The following is a 23,974-nucleotide window of genomic DNA, read 5'->3' on the forward strand; positions in this document are numbered from 1 at the left end:
CCACACATGGCGAGGGACCAGCGCGCCCCCGGGCCCGGCCGGTGCCGCGGTGGGAGCGGAGAACTGGGGAAAAGAGGGAAGGGAAGGGAAGGGAAGGGAAGGGAAGGGAAGGGAAGGGAAGGGAAGGGAAGGGAAGGGAAGGGAAGGGAAGGGAAGGGAAGGGAAGGGAAGGGAAGGGAAGGGAAGGGAAGGGAAGGGAAGGGAAGGGAAGGGAAGGGAAGGGAAGGGAAGGGAAGGGAAGGGAAGGGAAGGGAAGGGAAGGGAAGGGCAAGGCAGGGCGGCTCCGTCCCGCCCCATCCCTCCCCCGGGCCGGGCGCGGCGGCCCCCGGGGGCGCGGCAGCGGCGGCTCCAGCGGCCCGGCCCGGGCGGGCGGGCGGCGGCAGCGGGGCTGCGGGAGCCTCCCCGCCGGGGATGCGGCTCCCCGGGGGACGCGCCGCACGCTCCCGCCCTCCGCCCGCCGTCGACCGGGCGCCGTGCGGAGCCTCCGCCTCCGCCTCCCCGCGGCGTCTCCCCCGCGGCGGGGCCGCCGCCGCCGCCGCCCCGCATGGCCAGAGCGAGCCGGGCGGTGCGCGCCGCCCAGCCCGCGCCGCTGCTGCCCGCGGCCCCGGGGCCCAGGGCGGGCGGGCGAGGCCGACGGCCCCGGGGCGCCGCCGTCGCCAGGCGGGCGGGCAGCCCCGCCGGGGGATGACTCAGAGCCGCGGCCCCTGCAGCGAAGCCGCCGCCGCGCCGGACTCCGCGCAGCGCCGCCCCATGCCCGCGCCCCCCGCCGGGGGCCGCCCGCCGCCCGCCGCGCCCGCCGCGCCGCGCACCGGATGATGCCCCCGCGGGGGGCGGTGGGCTCCTGCCGCCGGCGGCGCCTGGCGCCCCTCAACGAGGACAACGGGCGGTTCCTGCTGCTGGCCGCCCTCATCGCGGCGTACCTGAGCGCCGGCGCCACCGTCTTCTCGGCCCTCGAGAGCCCGTCGGAGGCGGCGGCGCAGCTCCGCTGGAACCGGACCCTGCACAACTTCAGCCGCATCTTCAACATCAGCCTGCCGGAGCTGCGCGCCTTCCTGCGGAGCTACGAGGCGGCCATGGCCGCGGGCATCCGCGTCGACGCCCTGCGGCCCCGCTGGGACTTCCCCGGCGCCTTCTACTTCGTGGGCACCGTGGTCTCCACCATAGGTGAGCGCCGCCCCGACGGCCCCGCGGAGCAGACCCGCCCGTCCGGGGGATGCCGCGGCCACGGCCCCGTCGTTATAGCGACCAAAGTTTGGGGAGAGGCGCCGCCGCGTTGCTGTGGCAACCGGGGCTTCGCAGCGCCTCCGGGTCGCTCTGTCCCCGCTGACTTCCCGTCCCGGGGGTCGCGGTCCCCTCCTATCCCCCTCATCCCGCTGCACGGATCCGGGACCGGCGCTGCTCCCGCCCCGCAGCGCTCCGGCTCCCGCGGGCTCGCAGCAGCGCCGGCCGTCGCGGCTGCGGGAGCTCCGTCCATCCCCTGCAAACTTCTGCTGCCGGCGGCTGGGCTACTTCTTTCTGCCGGCCCGAGGGAGCGGACGGAGCTGGCGGCTGCCCGAGTAGCGCTGGCGGCGCCGGGATGCGCTCGGTACCGGGAGAGGCGGCGCGGGGGCCGGCAGTAGCGGGCTGATGGAGATGCTGAACGAGAGAAAGGCTTTCACCGCTCAACTTGGTACCGGCTTTAACTGCTGGCAAAGTTAGGATGCGTGTGTGTTTAAAGACGCGAAGTCGCTGTCTTCCAGCTGTAGCACAATACAGCGTTCTCCGTGTATCGCTGCAGCCGGCTGCAGTTTTTCCTATCCCATAGGTGTTTAGGAAGACCAGCACTTTTTAAAGCAAATGATGAGTTATGGTGGGAGGATTTTTTATTTTTTTTTAAACTCTGTGTCTGTCTACTGCTCCTGGACTATTGCTTGAGAAACCCTGTCCCTGAATACGAGATCTTAGCAGTCTTTGCTAGTTTTTAAGTTCTGTAAGAATCCAGGTGTCTTCTGAGCATAAATGTTGTGTTTTCCATTTATTGTAGAGGAAGAAACTCACAGCTCGTTATTGCGTTTGCATTCATTAGGTATGGAAAATGTTTTATCAATAATGACTAATCCGTATAATGGAGTCGTGATGGTGAGTACAGCAGTGTTGTCAGGTACTGTTACTTTTTGCATTGAAAAATCCAGTTACTTTTTGCTTTGCAATTACATTTGGTAGCCCGGTCCAAATGTAAAGCACCATTTTAATTAAGCATTAAGCTTTCTCCATCACAGGGACGTATCTTTAAAAGAGATTATTTTGACTGATCTGAAGGAGTGAACAAAAAAAGCCAATGTTTTAACAAACCCATTCTTTCATTACACCTGCTGTGACAAACAGAAATCTTCAGGTGATGTGTAAACACATTGCTTTCCTGCCAACTCTGGCTTCTGCTCTCTGAGGTCATTGAAATGTAAATGTTTCCTCTTACTTTGCATTTGTTTCCTCTCCACTTCATTGCCCTGCCTGCAGTTATTTTGTACCTGGGCAGAGGGACTGAGGAGCTCAGCAGGGGTTTTGCCGGGTGAGAGGTGTAACTGGCAGAGCCAGGAGTTGTGTTTCCCATAAAAACCAACCGAGTGCTTTCTCCTTGGAGTCAGTAATGTCACTGCTCACATGCGAGGTGGGGGCTGAAAACTGGGGGTTTTTTGTGATGTGCAACAAAGGCTGGGTTCTGACAAGTCGTACCTTCTCTTGGAATGCTACCTGGCAGTGCTTTCTCCTGGATTGCTCAGACTACTTGGTGTGAGCTCAGAGAGCTCTGAGTGAGGAGATGCAGGCTGTTGTGCCTGTGGGCAATGCAAAGGCCGTGGCAGAGCTGGGGGTGCCAAACTGCACAGCCTGGCAGGAGCAGTGTCTGCCAGAGTCCCAGCATCCCAAGGCTGCTGTGCTCCATCCCAGCATGGCTTTCACTGTGTACATTTCATATGTACAGCCCCTGCAGATGAAGAGGAAACTGCTGCCCCCACCTCAGTGCTTCTCTTCGTGTGCCTGTTCAAGGTGCTGCAGCTCACAGAGGCAGAGCCCACGAAGAGCTCAGCTGCAGCAGGGTTTCTTCCACCACACAGTTGTATTCGGTTATTTTTGGCAGTTCTGCCCAGCAAAAGTGAGAAAACCCCATGAATTAACTAACTAGCTGTTCCACTAAAACATGACACTGTGCTCTTAGTCAAGTGTGCACAAAGCTGTCTGCCCATGGTCCCAAGCATGAGAGAAACCAAATGGCAGGGCAGCGAGATGTCCCCCGGGTGAGCAGCTCCAAAGCCATTCTTTCCAGGTCCACTTTTTTCCCTCCCAGCCAGTTCATTTATGTACCTACCCACCTGGACTACCTTTGATTCCACTGTCAGCTCACACACCACGTTATCCTGGCTCTGAGCAGTTTGATTTGCTTTCCTGTCGTGCTTAATTGACAAGAATGCTGTTTTTACCCAGCCTTGCCAAGAACTACCAGACATGCAGAGTCAAAACAGCTTTTCTTCCTCCACAGCTTCATCAGTTACGTGTGTCAAAGCAACTTTATTACTCCAGCTAAACACAGCACCATCCTAGTGAGGTGGTGGAAAGCTTCCTTACTCACTGCTTAACAAACAGCAAGTATACTCAATGTCTCTCAAGGGTAAATCACCCCCAGGTTACTCAGCTTCTCCTCTGTAGAGGATTCCAACTCGCAGGAATCTCACTATGTCTTTTCAAACCCTCGTTCTGCTCTCAACAGGTTTAATAAAACTACTAAATCTTTCTCATGTAGGCATTGAAATACATAGAAATACATAGAAATACATTGAAATCCAATGAAATCCATTGAAATCCAGGCACAGGACTGCAAGTCCTCCTGGAGTTTGTGTGAGCTGAGCTGAGAAAGACTCATCTTTCCTTCCAAGTTCTTCATCCTTCTGTGAACACAAGGGTTTGGAGTAGCCAGGCTGGGAGAGAACTGTCCCATCCACACTCCTTGAGCAGGCCTTCTGCAGAGCCAAGCAGCTTCTCTCTCTTAGGTGCCTCCTTGGCTGCAGTTCTGCCCTTCCCTAAATCCTCAGAAACACAATCAAACAGTCTGGGTGAGAAACATGTTAATGGGGTCTTTAAGAAATGAGAGTTGAAATTGTAATTTTAAAGCATTTTCCTGAATAGCCCACAAAGTGTGCGGCTTGCAGTCCATAAAACACCCTCTTGATAGCACTCTGGTCATTCAGTTTTTATTACTGTATTGTTTGTGCTTGAATAATGAAATGTTGAGTCTGTTTTCATTAGACACATCTAGATTTTCAGAGCTATGTAAGAAAATCCTTCAGTCTAACTTCTGATTGCTTGCTATCAAGCTACACCATCTATTCAGTCATTATTTTGCACTCCAAAAGGTACTGGGTTTTTAGGCTATTATTATTATTCTGATTTCTTTAAGGAGCAGCTAGGTGAAATTTATTCTTGATTCTTTGGTCTAACTGACTGTAGACTTTGGCTTTCAGTTGAGTTTTTTCCTTCCTCCCCCAAATGCAAACCACCAAAGTACCCAGCACTTTGTTAAAGACTGAAAGCAAAAGTATAACCAGATTTCTCTCTGGTAAAAATGTTACAGATGCAGGTATAATCAGTCCTAGCTTTCCCTGTATTCTGGTAGCAGAGATTTATTCTGCCTAGCACACCAGGCAACTCTGGAATGCCTGAAGATCTGGATTTCTGACTCAGTCCACGAGTCTAGACTTTGTACCCAGATTTTTTTTCCTCTCTTAAGGGTTAGAATAAATCTGAGGTGCCTGTATAGTAAAACATTTTGAAACATAGACCCATTTAAATGGGATTCTAAGCTTCTTATGTGTAAGTACATGTTTCAAAAATCAAATGATAGAATTTGATTTATAGAAATCCATACCAGGCATTAAAAAATGAGGTCAAGTGAAGTACTCTGATATATAAAAGTGATTTTTTCAATAAAATATTTTTTATATCACCTTTACTGTGGGCAGATGATTTGGGGATGGAACAAGTCTGGGTTATGTGTGCTTGAGAAATGCCTCTAGGAAGAAAGGAAGCAGGGATCTTGTCTCTGTACAGCTGTGCAGAGGTTACAGGTGTTGAGGACACAGTGTGTAGGAGTGAGCAGGACTATTCATACTTGCCTTATCCCTGAGGTATCCTGTTAAATTACTCAATATTCCTGTGGACTGACAACTCCACCCAAAGGGATGGGGGCATCCTGTGCTCTTAAAAGACACATCATTCTGTGTTTTCTGCCATCTCACTGGCTCTGGCTGAGGTTTTCTCCTTGCTTGGGATGTCAGCTGGGTTAGACCTTCTTCTCTCTGGCTCCTCTGCAGGGACCAGCACACCCAGCACAGCATTTCTGCTTGTGCTCCACAGCCTAAGCACCATAACCACTCACTCCTGAAGTACCCTCTGGCTCTGTACCATAGTCCTGTGAGAATATCTGCCGGTCCAGATGCTCTGCAGGTGATAATTTAATGGAAGTGATGTGCAAGGCACCTTTGGACAGCTCAGTAAGCACAGGAGAGGTGTTGAACTGCGCTGCCAGGAGCCAGGGGTTGAGAGCAACCTGTGAAGGCAGGCACTGCAGAGGATAGTTTGGTGAGAAATGCCACAAGTAACCAAGGTGGTCTGAAGGTTGAAGAGGCAAATCTATTTGTCCCATCTTCTTCACTGTTGTATTCCAGGATGTGAATTCGAGCTGCAGCCACAGGAGGTTCTGGCTCCCTGCTCTCCCTGCAGGCAGCCCAACCAACAGGTGACAGCCAAACCAGGGTGTGCACCTGATCAGCAGCAGTGCTACCTCCTCAGGGCTCTGCACTTCCCTGGGGCTTGTACAGGCAGCTTTGCCGAGGTTTCAGATTAGGGGGGAGTAGCCTCCAGATCTGACCTTCCTCAAGTTAAGAAATAATCAAACAAAACTGAATGAGAAAGCAGCTGGAAGAGCCAGCAGTGTTATTAACCTGCAGTGTCAGGTTATTTGTCTTTGCCATCCTATACACAATCTGCAGGCAGAATGAGAGGGTGTTTGAGGCAGATCTGATTCCTTCATGCTTTGATCAATGTGCCTGTGGATTTCTGAGTTATTTTCTCACTTGGGCAATCTCGATAAAGAACAGAGAGCAAGAGGCTCAGAGGGCAGGAGGTCAATGGCCAGCATATTTCTGTGGAGAGTTCTGATCCTACACTGATTTTCCTCAGATGAAGTACTGTCACCATAGCAATGTTTTCTGCTTGCCATAGCTGCATGGGAGTATTAACTTCTTTGGGTGCCACTGATAGGAATTTCCTAAGTGTGTGGGCATAGGTTGGGTGCTCCAAGCAGAAAAGTAATCTAAATCACAGCTTGCTTTCTTGTAGTTGAGAGCAGCAACATAAATCTTTACTTGGAATACATCCATGTAATTACACAGGTGACTTGAGGAGTCCCCACTGAAGGGTTATGATTAAATCATTTTTATCCTAAATTTGTTGTGATTTTATTCTAGAAGGCAGGAAGGAGAAACCCAAATACTTGAAATAAAACTCTTGATAAAATTAAAAAAAAAAAAAAAAGTGATAAATATTTCTTTAATTTCAGTGCTTCTTAGGGTTTGCCTGCCCCTGTAGGGTTATGCCAGCCACAGAAAATTAAGCTTTCACTGTGCTTTGGCCATCTAAACTGAATGATCTCTACAGAGCATTTCAATTCAGATTAATTAATCTAAACGTGTCAGATGTTTCTTTAACATTAACCCCTAGCTAAATGTTTCAAAACATTAACATCAGTAACAGATGGAGAAGTCAAAGACAAATAAATTGCATTTCTTTTTGCCGTGGCTGTGGAGTTTGAGGTGCTCAGCTGGAGCACTGAAATGTGGGGTCTCAAAATTAAATGTCAAGCACCACAGCTTTGTAGAACAGTCATGCAAAAACCAAATTTTGCCCAGCCTTACATGAGATATGGTCCAGCATCTCAGAAGCCAGGGGAGATTTTTATACTGACATACCAGGTGCTGGTTCAAGTTCAAAATAAAGACCAGCTGGAGTTTGTAGTCATGGATTCTCCCTTTTTGCATCTAGCTTGGGTCACTGAAGGAGCAATGCCTGCTTAGTGAGCAGGTACCTCCTGCTTAGCAGAACGTTCCCTTTGGTCTTTGGTGGCAGTCCTGCAGATACCTCTATTTTAGTTCCCTGTGCATTTGCAGGAGCTTGTAGATGTGGTTGCAGAGCAGACTCTGGTGTGCCCAAGCACCCTCTGACAGCTCTCCATCCCCTGTGGCTCCAGCCAGTCCGTCTCCATTACCAAGCAACCTCCCTGTGAGCCAGGGATGGTGCCTCTGGTAGCTGAGAGGGATCATAATTACTGGGCTTATCAGCTGCCCTGTTTGCTGCAGGCTCATAAAGCCAAATCCTGCTTGAAGCTCTGTGGCCTGTGTTCCCATGGAGCCCTGCCATCCCTGGAGCCTTCCCCACTTTGTTCTCCTGGGGATATTCCCCCTTTCCTTCTCATAGTGCTTATCCACTGCTGCTGCTCACCTGCCTTTCCCAGCCTGAGCTTCTCCAGCTTCTCCTGCCCTCCTCCAGTTAGTATCCCCTTCTCTACTGCTGATTTGTTTGCTTGATTAACTTTCAGATATTTGTTTGCTGACTTTACAGTCTTTCACGTTAGGACTACCAAAGAAGTCAAAAGTAAAGCTTTACAGCTTCTCCCTGTTCCTTATCACCCTCATCTCCTTTCCCTAGTGTTAATCCTGCTATTGACCCTCATTTCTTTCTTGGTTTGTTTCCTCCTTCTCTCATTGTCTTCAGTTTGACACAGATCATATGCACGTCATAATTTTTTCTCACTTGTACCACAGGGTCATCTTTGCCAGCACAGTGTCTTGTTTTTATGCAAGCTTTAATTGCTCTTCATCGTGGAGAGAAGAGGAAAACAATTACAAGGTAGTTCTGTTGACAATTAACTTCGTGTAACATTGCCTGCTGCTGGCAGTGTGCTGGAAAATACAATTGTCATTTCTTCATTTTAATGAATGCAGGATTACCTTATCTTTAAAGCTGTTAAGTCAAAGAGAATTTTGCCTCTTGCCATAGTGGCATCAGGGTTAGAGCAACAGAAAAACAGCTCAGAACATTTCATATGCAATTTTAGACTGAAACAGCTTGGTATTATTGAAAACATAGCCTTTGGCCATGATCTGAATAAGCCTTGCTTACCTATATCAAAAGAGACAGTTTTTGTAGTGTGTCAGCACCAAGTGCTTATCTCAGGGCATTTTGGGAAAAGATGTTTAAGGTCTAAAATTAGGGTTCATGCTGGTGAACATTTGAAATGTGAAAAGTCCTCCTGAGCACAATAAATGTTTGAAGTGACAATAAAAACCTTTTGTGAATAAAAACACTCTAGTAACAAACAGAGCTATAATCCAAGGGGCAATTGCATAGCAATCCAGACAAATAAAATACCTCCTCAATAGCCTATTTCTGCTGAAGTCAATAGCAGACCAGTATGCAGAGCTTTAGGAAATCCTGCCTTAGGTGCTTTATTGGCACACCAGGTTTATAAAACAAATGCACTTGTTATTACCATGTAAAATACATCCTGAGCTCAGTGGGTCTGTTGATGGCACTGGCTGGTACACCTAGACATGGGAAGATTTCAGTACAATCTTTCTTGAATCAAATGAGAAGTAGAATGAAAATTAAATCTAATTGCATTAGACAAAGCAAAGCATTAGCAGCCTTTACAAGTAATTAAAGCTTTGGAGTGGAATAGGATAAGAAATTGAATGGTTTGATGTTAACATACAGGATTAGTTATTGTGGGTGAGCACTGCTATTGCTCATGTTTAAAATTCCATAATAAGTGCAGGAAAGAGGCAGTAATACCTTGAAAAGAGTTGTAGCCCCACAGCAAGTCCTCACTGGATTTGAGCCTTCCTGAGCTTGTTCCACTGCAGCTTCTTCCCCTTTAGAAATTATTTGCCAAATGTTTCCCAATCATTCTCGAGTCTTACACAGGCAAATTTAATCACGGCAGAAGCTGCAGCTAGAGGAAATTTGTCCATGCAAGAGCTGAGTGAGGAACTAATTCAGTAAATTTCAGTTAAAGCCAGATAAAATGCCTTTGGTTATTCATCATTATATATTCTGTCATCTTGTTGCTCAGCCTTAGAATTGTGGAAGCAATATATTTCTCTCCTGAGGTCAAACAAAAAACACATTCATGCTCAATGTGCGTGGAGTCAGGTCTGCTTTAAGCCTGATGGAAATAGGAGGGAGTGACAGCAGTGTAAAGGTCTTAAACCCAAGTTGTGATTTTCACAAGGGAGGCAGAAACAAGCTGTTTGATATGATGATTTGTTAGTTTATAAAAGCTGCTACTGGCAGAGCTATGAGGATCAGGAAAATCCCAGATAAAATATGAGCTCAAAATTGTCTTGGTAGTGTGGTGGAGTTGTTCAGTACCATTAAATTTAAAAATAGTTAAGGGAAATGCATATTAAGGAAGGAAGAGTTAAATGAAGAAGTAGAAAATGGGAAATAACTGGTTAGTCAGCAGTTCTGTCACCCTCTATTTCTGTTACAGTAACTTAAAATCAGGTCCTTCTGCCTTCATGAATGGATTGGAAGAGCTGCCTGAGCAGAAAGATGCTTGAAATTTGTTCTTTGCTTTTAGCTGAAGCTTGTTAAAATAAGGGACCCATGAAGGTATATTTAAACCATTAAGAAGCCCAGGTAGGTTTATCAGAGTTTTTTTCATTAAATTGTAACTGTGGAAGTTTGTACAGAGATTTGAAAAAAACCAAACAAACAAAAAACAGGCCTAACAGTGGAAAGGATGTTTTCATGTTTAGGGCCTTTTTATCCCTTGGGTACATCTTTAAAGCCAAACTCTTTGTAAAGCAGAATAGCTGAGACAACTATGAAGAAACAGATGTTCTCTGAACACCTACCTACACAATCACCAGTGGCAGAAGAAAAAATATGCCACAAGTCTGTTGTTTAATCCAGTCAAAAGATAAGCCAACAGTATAACCATGGAAAAGAACCCTTCCCATCTGCAAGGCTCAGAAAGCCCACGAGTGGCATCTTCTATCAGATTTCTTATGCTGGGAAATATGACATAGATCACTTGTGAAATCTAGATAATGCTGCTTCTTAGCCTGAAAGGAGAAGTATTGTCAGATGTACTGGCACTGAAGTGACAGTACATGTGCAAGTATTCTTTAGAAGCCAATAATATCTCAAGAATATAACAAAACCTGGATGCCATTATTCTTTTTCACTTGGAGTTCAGAAAAAAAATTAAAAAGGCTCAACCTTGGGTGTACATAGACATCTGAAATGCAACTGCAAGTTTCAATAAACATCAAAAGCATGTGTGAATGCTAATGTTTCAAATGACAGGGCATAAGCTTTTTTCTGTTAGGGTGTTGCTTAGAGACACAATCATCCACACAAAAAAACATTCTCAAAAACACATAGGGAAATAAGAATGGAAGCAGCTTTAAAGGATGAGAAATTATGATTGCAACAGAAATCTACTTTTGGAACAATATTCACCTAGAATCATCAGCTGCATGAAGACTGTAGGAAGGTCAGAGGAGGTGGCAGAGAATTGCTTCAGAGATGGGACAGATCTTAAGAGCAAGAAGGAATTGGTGATTCTTGGGGTCCATGAGCTCCACTGTTGTGTATATCCATGGTTACTGAGCCACACTTCATCTATTTCCTGGTTACCATGCTTTTGTTTTCTGTGTGTTTTTTAAAGCAGTTACTCTAAATGCAGGGGTGTTTCCTGTGTCTGGTGGTGTTGCAGAAACCCCTGTCTGGTATTTTCAGGGTCCCCAGGATGAAGGAGGAATTGATAAATCTGACTCCATGTTCCTAGAAGGCTAATTTATTATTCTATGATATTATATTATATTATATTAAAGAATATTAAACTAAAACTTTACTAAAGAATAGAGAAAGGACACAGACAGAATGTTACAAAGAATAATAATGAAAAATGGTGACTCCTTCCAGAGTCCTGACACAGCCTGACCGTGATTGGTCATTGTAAAAACAATTCACATGAAACCAATGAAACAATCATCTGTTGGTAAACAATCTCCAAACACATTCCAAAGCAGCAAAACACAGGAGAAGCAGGTCAGATAATTATTGTTTTCATTTTTCTCTGAGGCTTCTCAGCTTCCCAGGAGAAGAAATCCTGGCAAAGGGATTTTTCCAGAAAACATGACAGTGACACCCCTGTGCTTTAGGTGATTCTGGGCAGTGCAGTGAGCCAAGGCAGATGCTTGTTCACACAGCCTGGATCATGAGCAGGGGTTTGATGCCCTCCCTGACACCTGCTAATGTGACAGTGTGAAGACCCTGAGCCTGTAGTGCAAAGGAGAGGGGTTTTCTCACAGTGATACAACTTTGTCAAACAACTGTGGAGCGTGTGAGATATGTTTTTCTGTTATTAGCACCACCACCATTTCAGACAAGATTATAGAAAATGGTTTTCCCCAGCTGTTAGGATAAGAAAAGAAAACAAGCCAGAGACAGGACCCAGCAATCATCAGAGTGGAGGCAGCCACAGGAAGCAGCTCTGGGCTGGTTTAGATCAATGTACAAGGAGACAGGCTGCCACCAAAGGGAAGAACACCCTGCTCTCATCTCCTTTTTCTGGAAGTCCTCCTTTGTGAGGTGGTTTAGGACTAATTTAGGCAACACCAGCCCATATTCTTTCTGTTTTAACAAACCATTAGGGTGCTTTGGCTGTGCCAAGGGGGCAGGATAACTGACAAACAGGAGGACATTTAGTGGCATCTTGCTGAAGATTCATCCAAGAAAGGCAGCATAAAATGAAGAAAATAATTTCAGTCTTGATTGTTATGATTGTAAACCATAGACTGGCCCCAAGAGTTTAGCAGACAAGAAGATTCTATTATTTATAAGAACAATAAAACCTTAAGTATTGAAAGAAAGTTTATGGACAACATGTTAATAAAGAAGGGAGATTGTCACGCCACAGGACACATCCATCCCTTTAAAGTCAATTCAGCAAGAATAGCGCCAGCTTTTAGGTCTTGACTTTCTTTTTCTTTGTGTAATTTGAATTCCTGCTCCTGATTTTCATCCTTCTCTGAGCTTTATTCTCCACCATCTCCTTTTAGGGGAGGCTCCCTGTCCCTCATTCAAAACCATCTTCTGTCACAGTAGGATTAGGCAGAAAACTGAACATAAGCTTGCCAAAGATTTTGAGTCTCAAGCCTGTGACTCTCCCCAGGTATTCCCTCTTCAGGGGGGCCTGCTTAGCAGGACCTTGGGCCAGAGCTGCTGCTCAGCTGGCAACACTGATGGCTTGGCACAAGTCAGTCCCCATTTGCTTGTACAAGGTGTATAAAGAGCAGCTGGCCCCAGCCAGGGAAGCATAAAACTGCTTTAGAGACACTTCTGCTTCTTCCTTGGCTTGGTTCTGTGCCAAAGCAGCTCCAGCAGACCCCTTTCAGTATTTATTGGGTTTTGTCTTCAGGATAATGGCATCTATAGTGAGCAAGGGTGGGCTTGTTTGGTTGGTCTTTGGTGTGCACTTCCTTTGCAGGCGGTACACAGAAAGGGCAACCTGCAGTTCAGCTGAGGAAAAAAGCTTTCCTACTTCTGCTGAGTGAACAGAGCAGGAATACTGCTGCTGGTGCTGAAGCTGAAGCCCCAGTGTTTATCTTTTTAAGGGCCATGTATCACTCAAACATACAAAAGTTAGGCCACTTGAGCTGATTACTGTGCCTGCTAAGTACCCACTAGAGACTGAAGATCTTTCCTGGAAAGCTCAGCTAGAAGATGTCAGCTTAGAAAAACACCCTTGGGAAACCTGCTGCCAGGAGGAGAAGTTAAACATTCCTGAGCAGCCAGGTTTTGAGGAGGTTATTCCTCTCTCCTTCCCTGAGGTTTCTTTGGGATCACCCCCAGTGCCTTAGACCCCATCAAGGTGGCAACAGTTGAGGTTCCTGAGGTGAAACCTCACCCTTACTCCTCTCAGTCCAGCATATCCTTCACCCTAAATACATTGGCTGTTTCACACATGCCAACCTCTCCTCAGGTTTTGGGTTCCTCTCTTCACCCTCCTTACAATTCTGTCATCTCTTTTTAAAACCAACATACATCAAAGAGGAATGAATGTGTGGCCATGACCTTTTAGCCTGTGGTTTAAAGCATGGCCAGCACAGGAGTGCCAAGGGTGATTGATTCTGGTGTTCACTAAGGCATCACAGCACTTTGGATAACCAATAACCTGATCACTGTTGTGTGTAAATAGAATAAAACTGGTACTGTAGAAAGCCTCTAATGGTCACCTGCAGCTCTTTGAAACTCCTTAAAGTTCAATTAATCATCTCCTGGCTCTGTTCTGCCAGCGTGGCTCCCTTTGAGTAGCAGTTGTCTCAAACACCTGATTGATGTTTTTCAGGTGGAAATGAAACAAGGAGCACCAGCAGAGGCTACATTTTAACTACATTCATTGGGCTCATCATGGTGCTCTTTCTTGGATCAATGGATAGAGAGAATGATTATGGAAGTCAGCCCTTATTTGCATGGTCACTCAGTATTTTCTCCATGGAATATCTGCCCCAGTACATGGGTCACCAAGGACTGCAAGCTTGTGTATGATGCAGGTTAGGCCAGCCCTAAAAACTGCAGTTGTATCTCATTTATTCAGAAATAGTACAGGTCCAGCTTAAGGGATCTTAATTCACACAGTGCTGCACACACCACTGCTGTTCAGGAGGTGTTTGCAGATAGTAATCTAAATAAGATCAAGTGGGATTTTACAGAATCTTCTATATTAAAGGCTTTGCAATAAAAAAGCTCTAAAATAATTTACTGTTTGAGCCCAGAGAGGGGTATTTTAGTAAAGCAGGTTGAGAAAGATATTAAAGGGAAAGTAAGTCTTTCATTTGTAGTCGGGAAATGCAGAAGTTGGAAGAATTGACTCGTTGTATTCCCGCTCCTTGGGTAAAAGCTCTGGATGCAGCAGTTTTGTCAGCTCTGAGCTGTGACCCTGTATCCAAGGCAACAGTTTCTGGATGTTGGGTGGTAAGGAGCTAGAGAATAAATGAGAGGCAGTTGTGGAATATACAGGTGTGATTCTCAGGGGAAATAATGATGAAATGCTAACAGGTAGGAAAGGGTGGAAGGAAGCACCAGAACCCAAACATGGAATTCAGAGCAGGATGTTTGGTTCCTATATATGTGTATACTGTGGTTTATGTGTCAGTCCAGACCAGCCAGGACTATTGGAGAGCTATGAAGTAAAGCAAATGTGAAAAAGACAGGAAGCAGGAAAACATGAAAATTGGTAGCTCTTTGTTTCTCTGTGTTCTGTAACCACCATCTCTTAGCCTTTATGTTACAAAAACTTCTTTCCCTCTGGAAGCAGCATTCTGGTTATAGTTGTTTCTGTTGTCTCTGAGGAGCCATTTGTTTAAAAAGTTACTTTCAACCACTTTAAGTTTCTTTTGATTTCCTTAAATATAACTACATGGTGGTTATATAGTGGTATAGAGGTGATGTGCTCTGATGATCTAAGTGCTGTTTCACTCTGGGATTTCAAATGACTGCTCCAGCATGCTGACCTCCGGTGTGAGTGAAGTCCTGTGGCTTATAAAAAGAACTAGGATGGCTGGAAGGGACAGGGACACATTATGCCCTTTCTTGTGCTGTTTCTGTGACTTCCTTGTGTTCAGTTTTTGAAGTGACCAAAACTTTATTGCATCTCTGAGTACAAACATCTTTTACTGCAAAACTGTCACCCCCTTTAATCTCAAAATGTAGTAAGACAAGGTAATTGCCAAAGTAATTTGACTGAGAGAAGAGCTCACAAGTACTAAAGCTGCTATTCCTCTCTGTCTTCTGGCATCAACCATCTTTTACTCATAAGAAAGTGGGTAAAAGAAAAGAAAGCAAGAGCAACAGGAAGCATATGTCACAAGTTTGTCCATCTGTTCTACCTCTTGAATCCATCCCCAGCTTAAGTAATTTAAAGCTCCAGATGAGCAGAATTGTAACCACAAACCTGTTATGCAAGTCAGGATGAGGGTCTCATTAAATGCCAGCACTTAACCATGAGAGACTGCTGAAGAGAGTTTTTATCAACTCATCTCTGCTAATTCTCTTTGGGAAGGAGAAATATCAGCCAGCTGAAATTAATGCTGCCCTAGAGCTTGTATCTGAGCTGGTGGGACAGAATTGGCATGAGGGAGGTTCAGATATTGCATCTGAGCCACACAAGGTCAACCCCAAGGCACCTGTGAGATGTGTCTCAGGGCCATGAAAGGCACAAAGCCCTGTTGTGCTTTTTCCCTGTACTGTGTTGGAATCATAGGCAGATCTTGATGAGTTTGCTTCATCCGGACATCAGGTGTTCTTAGCCTTGGGCAGGGGCTGAGCTCAGGGATGAGGTTCAGAACATACCAGGACCAACTCCTCGTGCTGGCAGTGACACCAAGGGACAAACACAGCTGGCAGAGGAAGACCCTGCACGAAGAGCCTGTGCCTGCTTCCCTCAGCCAGCTGGTGACCTAAGGGATGTGTTTTAGTGGTGGCCTGGCAGTGCTGGGGTAGCAGTTGGACTCAATGGTCTTAAAGGCCTTTTCCAACCTAAATGACTCACTGTTTGCCTAGCCTCATTTTTTGCCTGTTTTATGTATTTCTTAGCATTCTCATTGCTGTGATGGGCCCTTTCACCTTGCCTAGCTACATACTGAATTTTGGAAGCATTTTGCTTCAGAAAATCTTGATGAAACAAACAGCATCAAAAATATAAAACTTCATCAGCTCTCTTGAATGATCACCAGAAAATAGTAAGAAGCTTCAGCACATTTACAGCTTGATCCAAACTGTTGCTATCTCTTTTTTTTTTGCTAATTAATAAATGTGTCTAGCCATATGTGTGACAATAAACCCATTTATTTTGATGGTGATGTTCACATGCTTGCTGTGAAGCACATGTTTAAGTGCTTTGCTGACAAGGCACAGGCAAACAGATGCCTTCTCCATACCAAGTTGGCTGTGTATCCCTAGCTGGCAACCACAACAGGCTCCCCAGCTCCTTCTGAGGACCAGGCACTTTTGGATATGCATCATCAAATGAGAGGACTCCTGCTAGCAGCCAGCCCAATCCAGAGAACAGGTCCATCCGACAGAGAAGAAGGAACTGAGAACTTCCCAGAGCCCATGGCAGGCTTTGTGAGGTCTACTCTCAAAGGTGGTCTTGCTAACACTGCAAAGTGGAGAGAAGACAGTGGGTCCAGAAAGCAATATGTTATGACCTCTTTGGTAATATTTTCTGGTAATACTGGGCAAGTTTTTCACTGACTCTTACTCAAAATACTCTTTTTACAGTGATGTTTTTGATCATAAAGTCAGAGAATGGTTTGGCTTGGAAGGGAGTTGAAAGGTTATCTGTTCACATGGGCAGGGACACCTTTCACTAGATCAGGTTACTCAGATTGTGAGGTGTGGGCTGACTTGCTGGCACACAGCTGTTTCTGAGCCTGCCAGAGTAGAACCATCTCTTCTTGTGAGAGTAGGACCATCTCTTCCCTCATTCATCTTCACGTCACTGAAAAGATACATCTGAGTTTACTTGTCATGAGCATTTACATTACATGTCAACCAGTGGGAAATTCTCTATCAACACAGTAGGAAGGGAGCACAGGTAAACTAGCCAGAAAAATTCAGCCATTGCAAAAATAGATCAAGAGACTTCAAGCAGCAATCTCAACTCATTGTATATAGGCAATATTATCTTGTTGCTGTTTATAAAGGTGTGTTATGGTAATAAACTGGATTTAATTATTCCTTTATGCTCTGTAATGATTTCATTATGCTCTATGTTTTTCCTTCACAGACTTCTGTTTATATAGTCTGGTGTTGATATTTACCTCCTTGAAGATATTACTTGCTGGGTATTTTGGTTGAACAATACAGCAATGAAATTTTGGAATGTGGATTTTTCACAAAACTTTAATTTAGATTAGATGTGGTTATTTATTCATGGGACATAAGCAGTCACCTCAATCCTGTCAATGTTTTTTGCCTGAGTCACCAAGTGTTTTTACAGGGAAGAATAGCAGAAAAAAGCCAATACCTGCAGAACTGAGTTTCAGAAGACTCTTCTTGAGATAGGATGTGAAATGTAGGTAATCTTTTTCATAAGATAACTGGTATCAGCAAATGACATGGAGTAAACTTACTGTATTTTTTTGCATGCAAATTTAAGTTCAGTTTTGCTGTTATTTAACCATCTGTTAGCTACAAGGCATTAGTGCTTACTTATAAAACTTTGTGTATGAGTAATGTTATAATAAGTAATATTACAATAAGTCATTCATACAAAGAGGAGTTGCATTAATATTATTGCTGGATCTTTCCAGAGTTTGTATACTCTGATTTTTCTGTTCAACTGTGCAGCAGTGTTTTTCCCTGCTGTAATTATCCATGTGCAAGTTCCCAGTGCCCCCAGTCTACCAGGCTGACATGATAGCTTTTCCTTCCCTCTGTGATGATACCAGGTGGGCTAGTCACAGCTGGGATTTGGAAAAGACTTAAAAGTGCTGTTATTTTTAAAACAGTATTCAATATTTGGGAGGTGTTTGTTTTTTTTTTCCTGTTATACAACCTGAAAACATCTTCTCAGTGGGAATGGTATAATCAGACCCCTATAACAAAAATGTTACACTGGGTTACAGCTTGTGAACAGAGAGTGTAAATTTTCCATCAGGTCGTGATGGCTGACATATGTGGGAGCAGGGAAATGGCCTCTTCACTCATCCCACCTTGAAAAGGTTTGGGCTCAGTGAGTCTTCCACCTGCATTTCGAGCGATGTTGCTCTGTTAATACAGATAATAATCCTTTCATCTTGCAAGGATTTTTTTGCTCACTTTTGAGTTTTAGTCATCTCGTTGAACTTTTGGTGCCTTCTTCCTTCTTTGCCAAACTCGGTTTTGTGTTGGCCTAAGCTGACTTAGCACTCCTTTTGTCCAGTGAGATGGGAGCCTTGTTAAGGTACATATATCACGAGCTTATCACAAAAACATGTGTGATTAATGTTACCTGTTTATCTCCACACCGTAGGTTTTGGAATGACCACACCAGCAACCGTGGCTGGAAAAGTGTTCCTCATTGTTTATGGCCTTTTTGGCTGTGCCGGGACCATCCTCTTCTTCAACCTCTTCCTGGAGCGCATCATCTCCCTGCTGGCATTCATCATGAAGGCGTGCTACGAGAGGCAGCTGCGAAGGAGTGGTCTCCTACCTCCCAACTTCCGAAAGGGGCCGGCCGTGTCCGGGGTGGGCAGCCTCGTGGGCTGGAAGCCGTCCGTTTATCATGTGATGCTGATCCTGGGAATTTTTGCTATCGCCCTTTCCTGCTGCGCCTCGGCCATGTACACGGCAGTGGAAGGATGGAACTACGTTGACTCCTTGTATTATTGCTTTGTCACCTTCAGCACCATCGGCTTTGGAGATTTGGTAAGCAACCAAAACGCTGTGTACCAGCATCAGGGATTATACAGATTCGGGAACTTCATGTTTATATTAATGGGAGTATGTTGCATATACTCCCTTTTTAATGTCATCTCGATCGTAATCAAACAAATTTTGAACTGGGTGTTGAAAAAATTCGAATGCAGATGTTGCCCAAAGTGCCATAAATCCAGTACCCGCCTCAGCCGTCGCAACGCCATCACCCCGGGGGCCCGCCTGCGCCGCCACAACGTGGCCAGGGACGCCGACGGGCAGTACGACAGCGACACCGAGGGCAGGAGGCTCTCTGGGGAAATGATCTCCATGAGGGAGCTCACGGCGTCCAGCAAAGTCTCCCTGGCCATCCTGCAGAAGCAGCTGTCCGAGACGGCCAACGGGTACCCGAGGAATGTCTGTATCAACACGAGACAGAACGGTTTCTCGGCGGGGGTGGGGGCTCTGGCCATCATGAACAACCGCTTGGCAGAAACAAGTGATTCTAGGTAGAGCTTTTGGAATTCCGTTTGTTTCTTAAAATAAAAATGAAATGGTGGTTAGGGTGGAGGTGCCACTGTAAGCTACTGGAAAGTTTTACATTTCAGAGACAGCCTTGGTATTCATTGGGTGTTCAGCATTTTACTTTCTGGGGGTTTTATAAGTTTTCTCTAATATGCAGTGAGATCTTAACCATTATGTTACAGTTTTCCCCTAAGGGGGTTTTTAATGAGACTTGGATGTCTTTGATGCAGAATCTGGTGCAATTACAGGAGGATGGTATGCATGGCTAGGATGGTGTCAAAACCAATATGTTCTTCTTCAGAACAGCGCCTGAACCCAAACTGTGTTAAAAGGCATAAAACAGGCAAGTGCACTCCAGATTCAAACATGGGGTTGGTAAGTTTTGTCTAACCAGTATCTCCCAGTTTGCTGAAGTCTGGATCTGGTCCTGAGCCTCAATGCTCTTCAGCAATTCCTCGTAGCAGGCCTCTGTATGACATATATGTAGGTGGCTGTTGTCACACCAGCTTTAGGGTGGCCGTGCTTCACCTCAGTAATCCCACTGGCTTCAGTGGCAGAGGATGGAATGGGCTGAACTCCCCTCCTACAAATGATGGAGTTTAGCCAGGCTTGTCTGAAAGACCACCTGCCACCTAACTCTTAAAAGCCAGGGGATTATCAAGGACCATGTTAAAGTGTGCAGAACTGTTCCTACGTGCTGAATAACAGAAAACAGGCAGTTGTCATCTTCAGAACTGACTTTGTTTAATGCAAGAGAAGCCCGTATGCACCTCTGGTGTCAAATGTTTGCAATCGCCTCAAAAATGCTTACTTCCTTACTTTCTCATTGAAATGAGTTAGTAAAATGAATGTAGGCTCTCTTGTTGTCGTAAATTTGCATCTTCTGCAGTGTTGTTGCAGAGATTCATGCAAATCATCTCCTTACAATTCTCTGAGGGCCCCAATCCTGTACTTGTTTCCCAGAAATCTGACTGTGCAGGTTGTACAGAAGAAGGGAATTGCTTTGGAGTTGCCCCAGAAGCTGGCTTCCCCCAAAATGTTGATACCAAGTAATAAATTGGCCTTTGGCTGTTGCTGCTACCATCTTAAGCCATATTAAACCTGTGCTAGCCCAAACCTCTGAAGAGCCAAAAGCAAACCTGATCTAGAGTGTGTAGTTTAGCATGACAAGTGGGTGCAGAGGATTGCTGCAAACCTCTTTCAAAAATGCATGCACAGCTCTGGATCATTTCTCTAAATTCTCTCTACTACACTGTGAAGATAATAAAAAGGCTTCTGCTGATTCCAAGCAAGAAATAAAACTTAAGCTTATATTTTGAGAAGCCTTCTCTTAGAAACTTACTGGAAAATTGTAGGCAAGACCATGAGTAGTAGGTTGGTCACTGAATAAATTGAACAAGCTGATGAACAAAAAATAAGAATATTAGAAATGTTTGAAAATATTTCCATGAAGTTTTATATAGATATTTTACTCTATTTACTTTGTTTTGTTTGGAGTTTGGATTAGCCATAATTTTTGCTTTCTTTTAAATTTTTAGCAGTGAAAAATGTTTTGGAATTTACCCTTGGAAAAACAAATTTAAATTTGAGGTTTTGCACACCTGAGCCTGCCAGCTGAATTATGGTGGTGAATGTATCTTTTCTCCTGATGAAAAGAAATCAGAGCTGCAGATAAACCATCACACATGGGTCTGTATCACTCTGTAAATGTCACAGCTTTTATCAAGATGTGTTTGGCCAGAAACAAGCAGTGATGATTGTAATGTGTTTCCAGCTGGCACAGACTCACACTTAAGATTCTGTGGTATGGTAGGGGCTGCACTCAAGAGGTAGGACCTTTCTTGATGGCAGAGAGACTCCTCAAGGTCCATCTGTCTGAGTGCCTTCCTGTCTGTGCACTCCTCCTCTTTAAGGAGGCAGGAAGGGGTGCTTGGCGCTCCTTTTGAAGGCCACTGAAGGATAAATTTAGGCAGGATGTACAGGGACAGGTCACGGTCTGGAAAAAGCTCTGACTGCTGGAAGACCCAGTTCAGGCAGATGCCTTCCAGAGATGCAAGGGAAACTGCACAGGTAGGGAACCAAAAGAATGAAAATTTGTTATTTCCCCTTGGGATTACCCCCATGGGTAAATCTCTTACTGTGATGATTTATGCGTTTGTTTATTAAAAGTGTGAATGGGACCCTGCTCTTTTTTTGCAGCCCAACCTCTCCTAGGGTTGTATTTTGGTGCATTTGTCATCATGGGCACTATTACTCATTAGAACTATTACATAAATCAGGGCAGACAGGCTCTGTCCCAAAGGACTTAGGAATTTGAACTGATAGGGCCCCAAGCCACAGCAGAATTACCTGTTTATTATTTTGCTCATAAAAGCATGCTCAAATGTATCAACATTCTGTGAGCTCAAGAACTCTTATTTTTATGGTAACAAATTTGCAAATTAAGGGGTTTTTTTTCAGTGAGTTGTTTTAAAGGATAAATATTATAACCATGATTAGAATCCTTTTAAAAATATAAATTTGTGAATTGTTTTCAAACTACTTATTCCAGCCTGGCAAATACAGAGAAGTAATACAAAATTGTACATACCTCCTCTGTACTTTTTCTGAGTCCAGGCAAAGGCAGACACACAGTGTGCTGTAACATGATTGAAATGTTTCCAAGTCTTTCTGGTGCCATCAGTCACAAGGGTGCTTTTGCAGGACCCTTTGCAGTTCCTATTAACTCCAGAGGAAGCTGGACCAGCTCCTAGAGCTGGGCATCTCAAGGAATTTGGGCATCAAATTGCTGCTCTGTTCACTTACATCTAATGTTTACTTACACCCAAGGTCCTTGATAATCTCCATTCTGCTTCTCTCTAGCCTCAGAGGAAGTGCATGCCCAGTTATTTACCAGTGGCCCTGTTGCTTGCAGGTCTCATATCCCCAGATGCTGACATAAGTCATCCTCTGGGACCACCAGGTCATATCCAAGTCCTGTAAAAATCCCCAAACCCATCTGGCTCAGCAAAGCTCAGTTTATAGGAGGGTCAGAGCACAGTTACTGACCTGGGTCTCACTGGGAAGCATCTGCTGAAGGGTGGCCTTACAGTTCCCTCATATTCAGTAGCAGAAGCATTTTTCAAGGATGCATGGAAACCAAGCTCCACATCTCTACTCTTCAGTCTGCCAGCCCTACCTGGGCACCCATCACCCCTGTGCATGAAAACATGAGCCAAGAGGACACAGGAGGTTTGAGATCAGTCTTTCCTAGTCAACTGTGCTCTTCCTTTAGCTTTTTTTTTTAATGACAACTCCTCTTTGAACTTGCCAGGCTTGGGCACCTAACTCCTGTTTCATTGTTTGTGGATTCCCCAGGGCAGCCTGCTCCATTGGTGAATTACCCCCTAAACGTGCACCAGTTGCACCAAGTGCAATTCCTCCTGGTATTTCATTTTCACAGACAAAGCAGATACCAGCAATACCTGGACACAGACTGAAGCACAAGAAATCAGAAGGAAACGAGAGGAGCAGAGTGGGAAAGTGAAAGCACACTGCACTAGATTGCACTTTCTTTTCAGGTAACTTGGGAGCTGTATTACATTCTTGAAATGGGTTGGGTTTTTTTTTTCTTCAAATTTAATTATGGGTAAATTTGAAACAGTACAGTTGAATTAGATTTTAAAAGTTCATCTTCCCTGGTACACTCCCCTCTGCACCACCCTGTAGAACAGCAGTAGTAACTCTTCATTGACACAGGCCAAGACATCCCAGCTGCCTGCTGAGCCTACAGGCAGCACAGACCTGAGCTCAGACCCTGTCCCCCAGATTGGTCTTCTGCTGCCTGAGCCCAGGGAAGAGCATTCAGGAGCAGCAGAAGGCTGCAGGAATTAGGACTTCTCTGTGAGCTGGCCCCTAGTGAGAACAGCAATGGTGTGAGCTGCTTGGACAAAGGAGATCCCACGTTCACCTGGCACCTGCACTAACACCTTGCAGATGAAATTAAAACTTAGGTGAAAATTTGATGGGCAACAATGACCAAATTCAAGTGACACCTTCTCTTAACCCTGGAGGTCAGCACAGAGCAGTCACAAGGAATAATTTCTTGTGAAACCTGTAGCATTTGGCAAGTTACCCCATTGACCTCTTGGAGTCTGTCTTCCCTGTGTGTGTCTTGGACAAAGTTTGGAGTCACACCAAGATTTCATCTGGTTCTCATTGGTTTCTTCCCATCTGCAAACACTGTTCTCATTTTGAAGAAATTCAAATGGCTCTTGATTTGCTTGCAGTGCAGAGGATGTCCTCCAGACCACTGTAGATGTTCAGAGCAATCCCAGCCACAGAGGGCAGTGTCTGAGGGACAGGGCTGTGCTTTGCCTCCCTGCAGAAGCAGTACAGCAATGCATCCAAAGGCTCTTTAGGCAGTTCAGCTCTGATTGCAACCAGAATTATTGGTGGAAGACAGGAATCCCACTTGAGCTCTCTGGGAGTGCCCTGTGCCATGCTCAGGCTACCCAGAAATGCCCCTGTTGATGTAGTGCTGCTGTCCCAGCACGGCTTCAGCCCTGGCCCTCAGTCTTTTCTCCTCCCCAGCTTTCTGTGGGTGAAAATTTGAGTATACTGTGACCATTTACCCATATTTCAGTCATGCCTTGCTGCTGAAAGACTTTAGCAGCAGTGGAGGTCATACAGCCAGGCATGTGGGCTCAGTATAAACCTGATTGCGAGTGTGGGATGAATTTATGACTATATGGAAATTAGCTGTAGCAATGAGACCATTCTCACATTTTAGTACTTTTCTAGCCTTTAACTTGAAAATTATTCAGTGGCAAATCATTGCAGTGAATGTTCAGAGCTAATCTCAACAAAATCATACTTTGCTGATTGCTAGCCTAGCAAATCTGTGGGTATGGCTGCTGCTCTAATTGGATTACTAATGTGCCTTTGCAAACCAACACATGTCTGCAGT

The 23,974-nt window shown here is 45.3% G+C and overlaps 1 protein-coding gene and 1 long non-coding RNA gene across 3 annotated transcripts in view; one reads left to right on the forward strand and one right to left on the reverse strand.

Moving 5' to 3' along the window:
- LOC136554387 (uncharacterized) overlaps positions 1–1,192 on the reverse strand; it is a 31,820-nt gene extending 30,628 nt beyond the window's left edge. Inside the window, exon 1 of the long non-coding RNA XR_010783321.1 lies at positions 921–1,192. This is a non-coding gene — a long non-coding RNA (uncharacterized lncRNA). The remainder of the gene's footprint in view (positions 1–920) is intronic.
- KCNK12 (potassium two pore domain channel subfamily K member 12) lies at positions 813–19,524 on the forward strand. 2 transcript variants are annotated; one of them, XM_066546295.1, is made up of 3 exons: positions 813–1,164; positions 18,119–19,010; positions 19,275–19,524. In XM_066546295.1, the coding sequence occupies exons 1-3, from the start codon at positions 813–815 to the stop codon at positions 19,414–19,416; spliced, it is 1,386 nt and encodes a 461-aa protein (XP_066402392.1). In that variant the 3' UTR covers positions 19,417–19,524. The 2 variants fall into 2 exon arrangements, with proteins under 2 accessions (XP_066402392.1, XP_066402393.1); XM_066546296.1 differs by lacking the exon at positions 19,275–19,524 and having other exon boundaries at positions 18,119–19,148.
- The last annotated feature ends 4,450 nt before the right edge of the window (positions 19,525–23,974 follow it).

This window comes from Molothrus aeneus, chromosome 3, assembly GCF_037042795.1.
Source record: "Molothrus aeneus isolate 106 chromosome 3, BPBGC_Maene_1.0, whole genome shotgun sequence".
In the NCBI taxonomy this organism is placed as follows: domain Eukaryota; kingdom Metazoa; phylum Chordata; class Aves; order Passeriformes; family Icteridae; genus Molothrus; species Molothrus aeneus.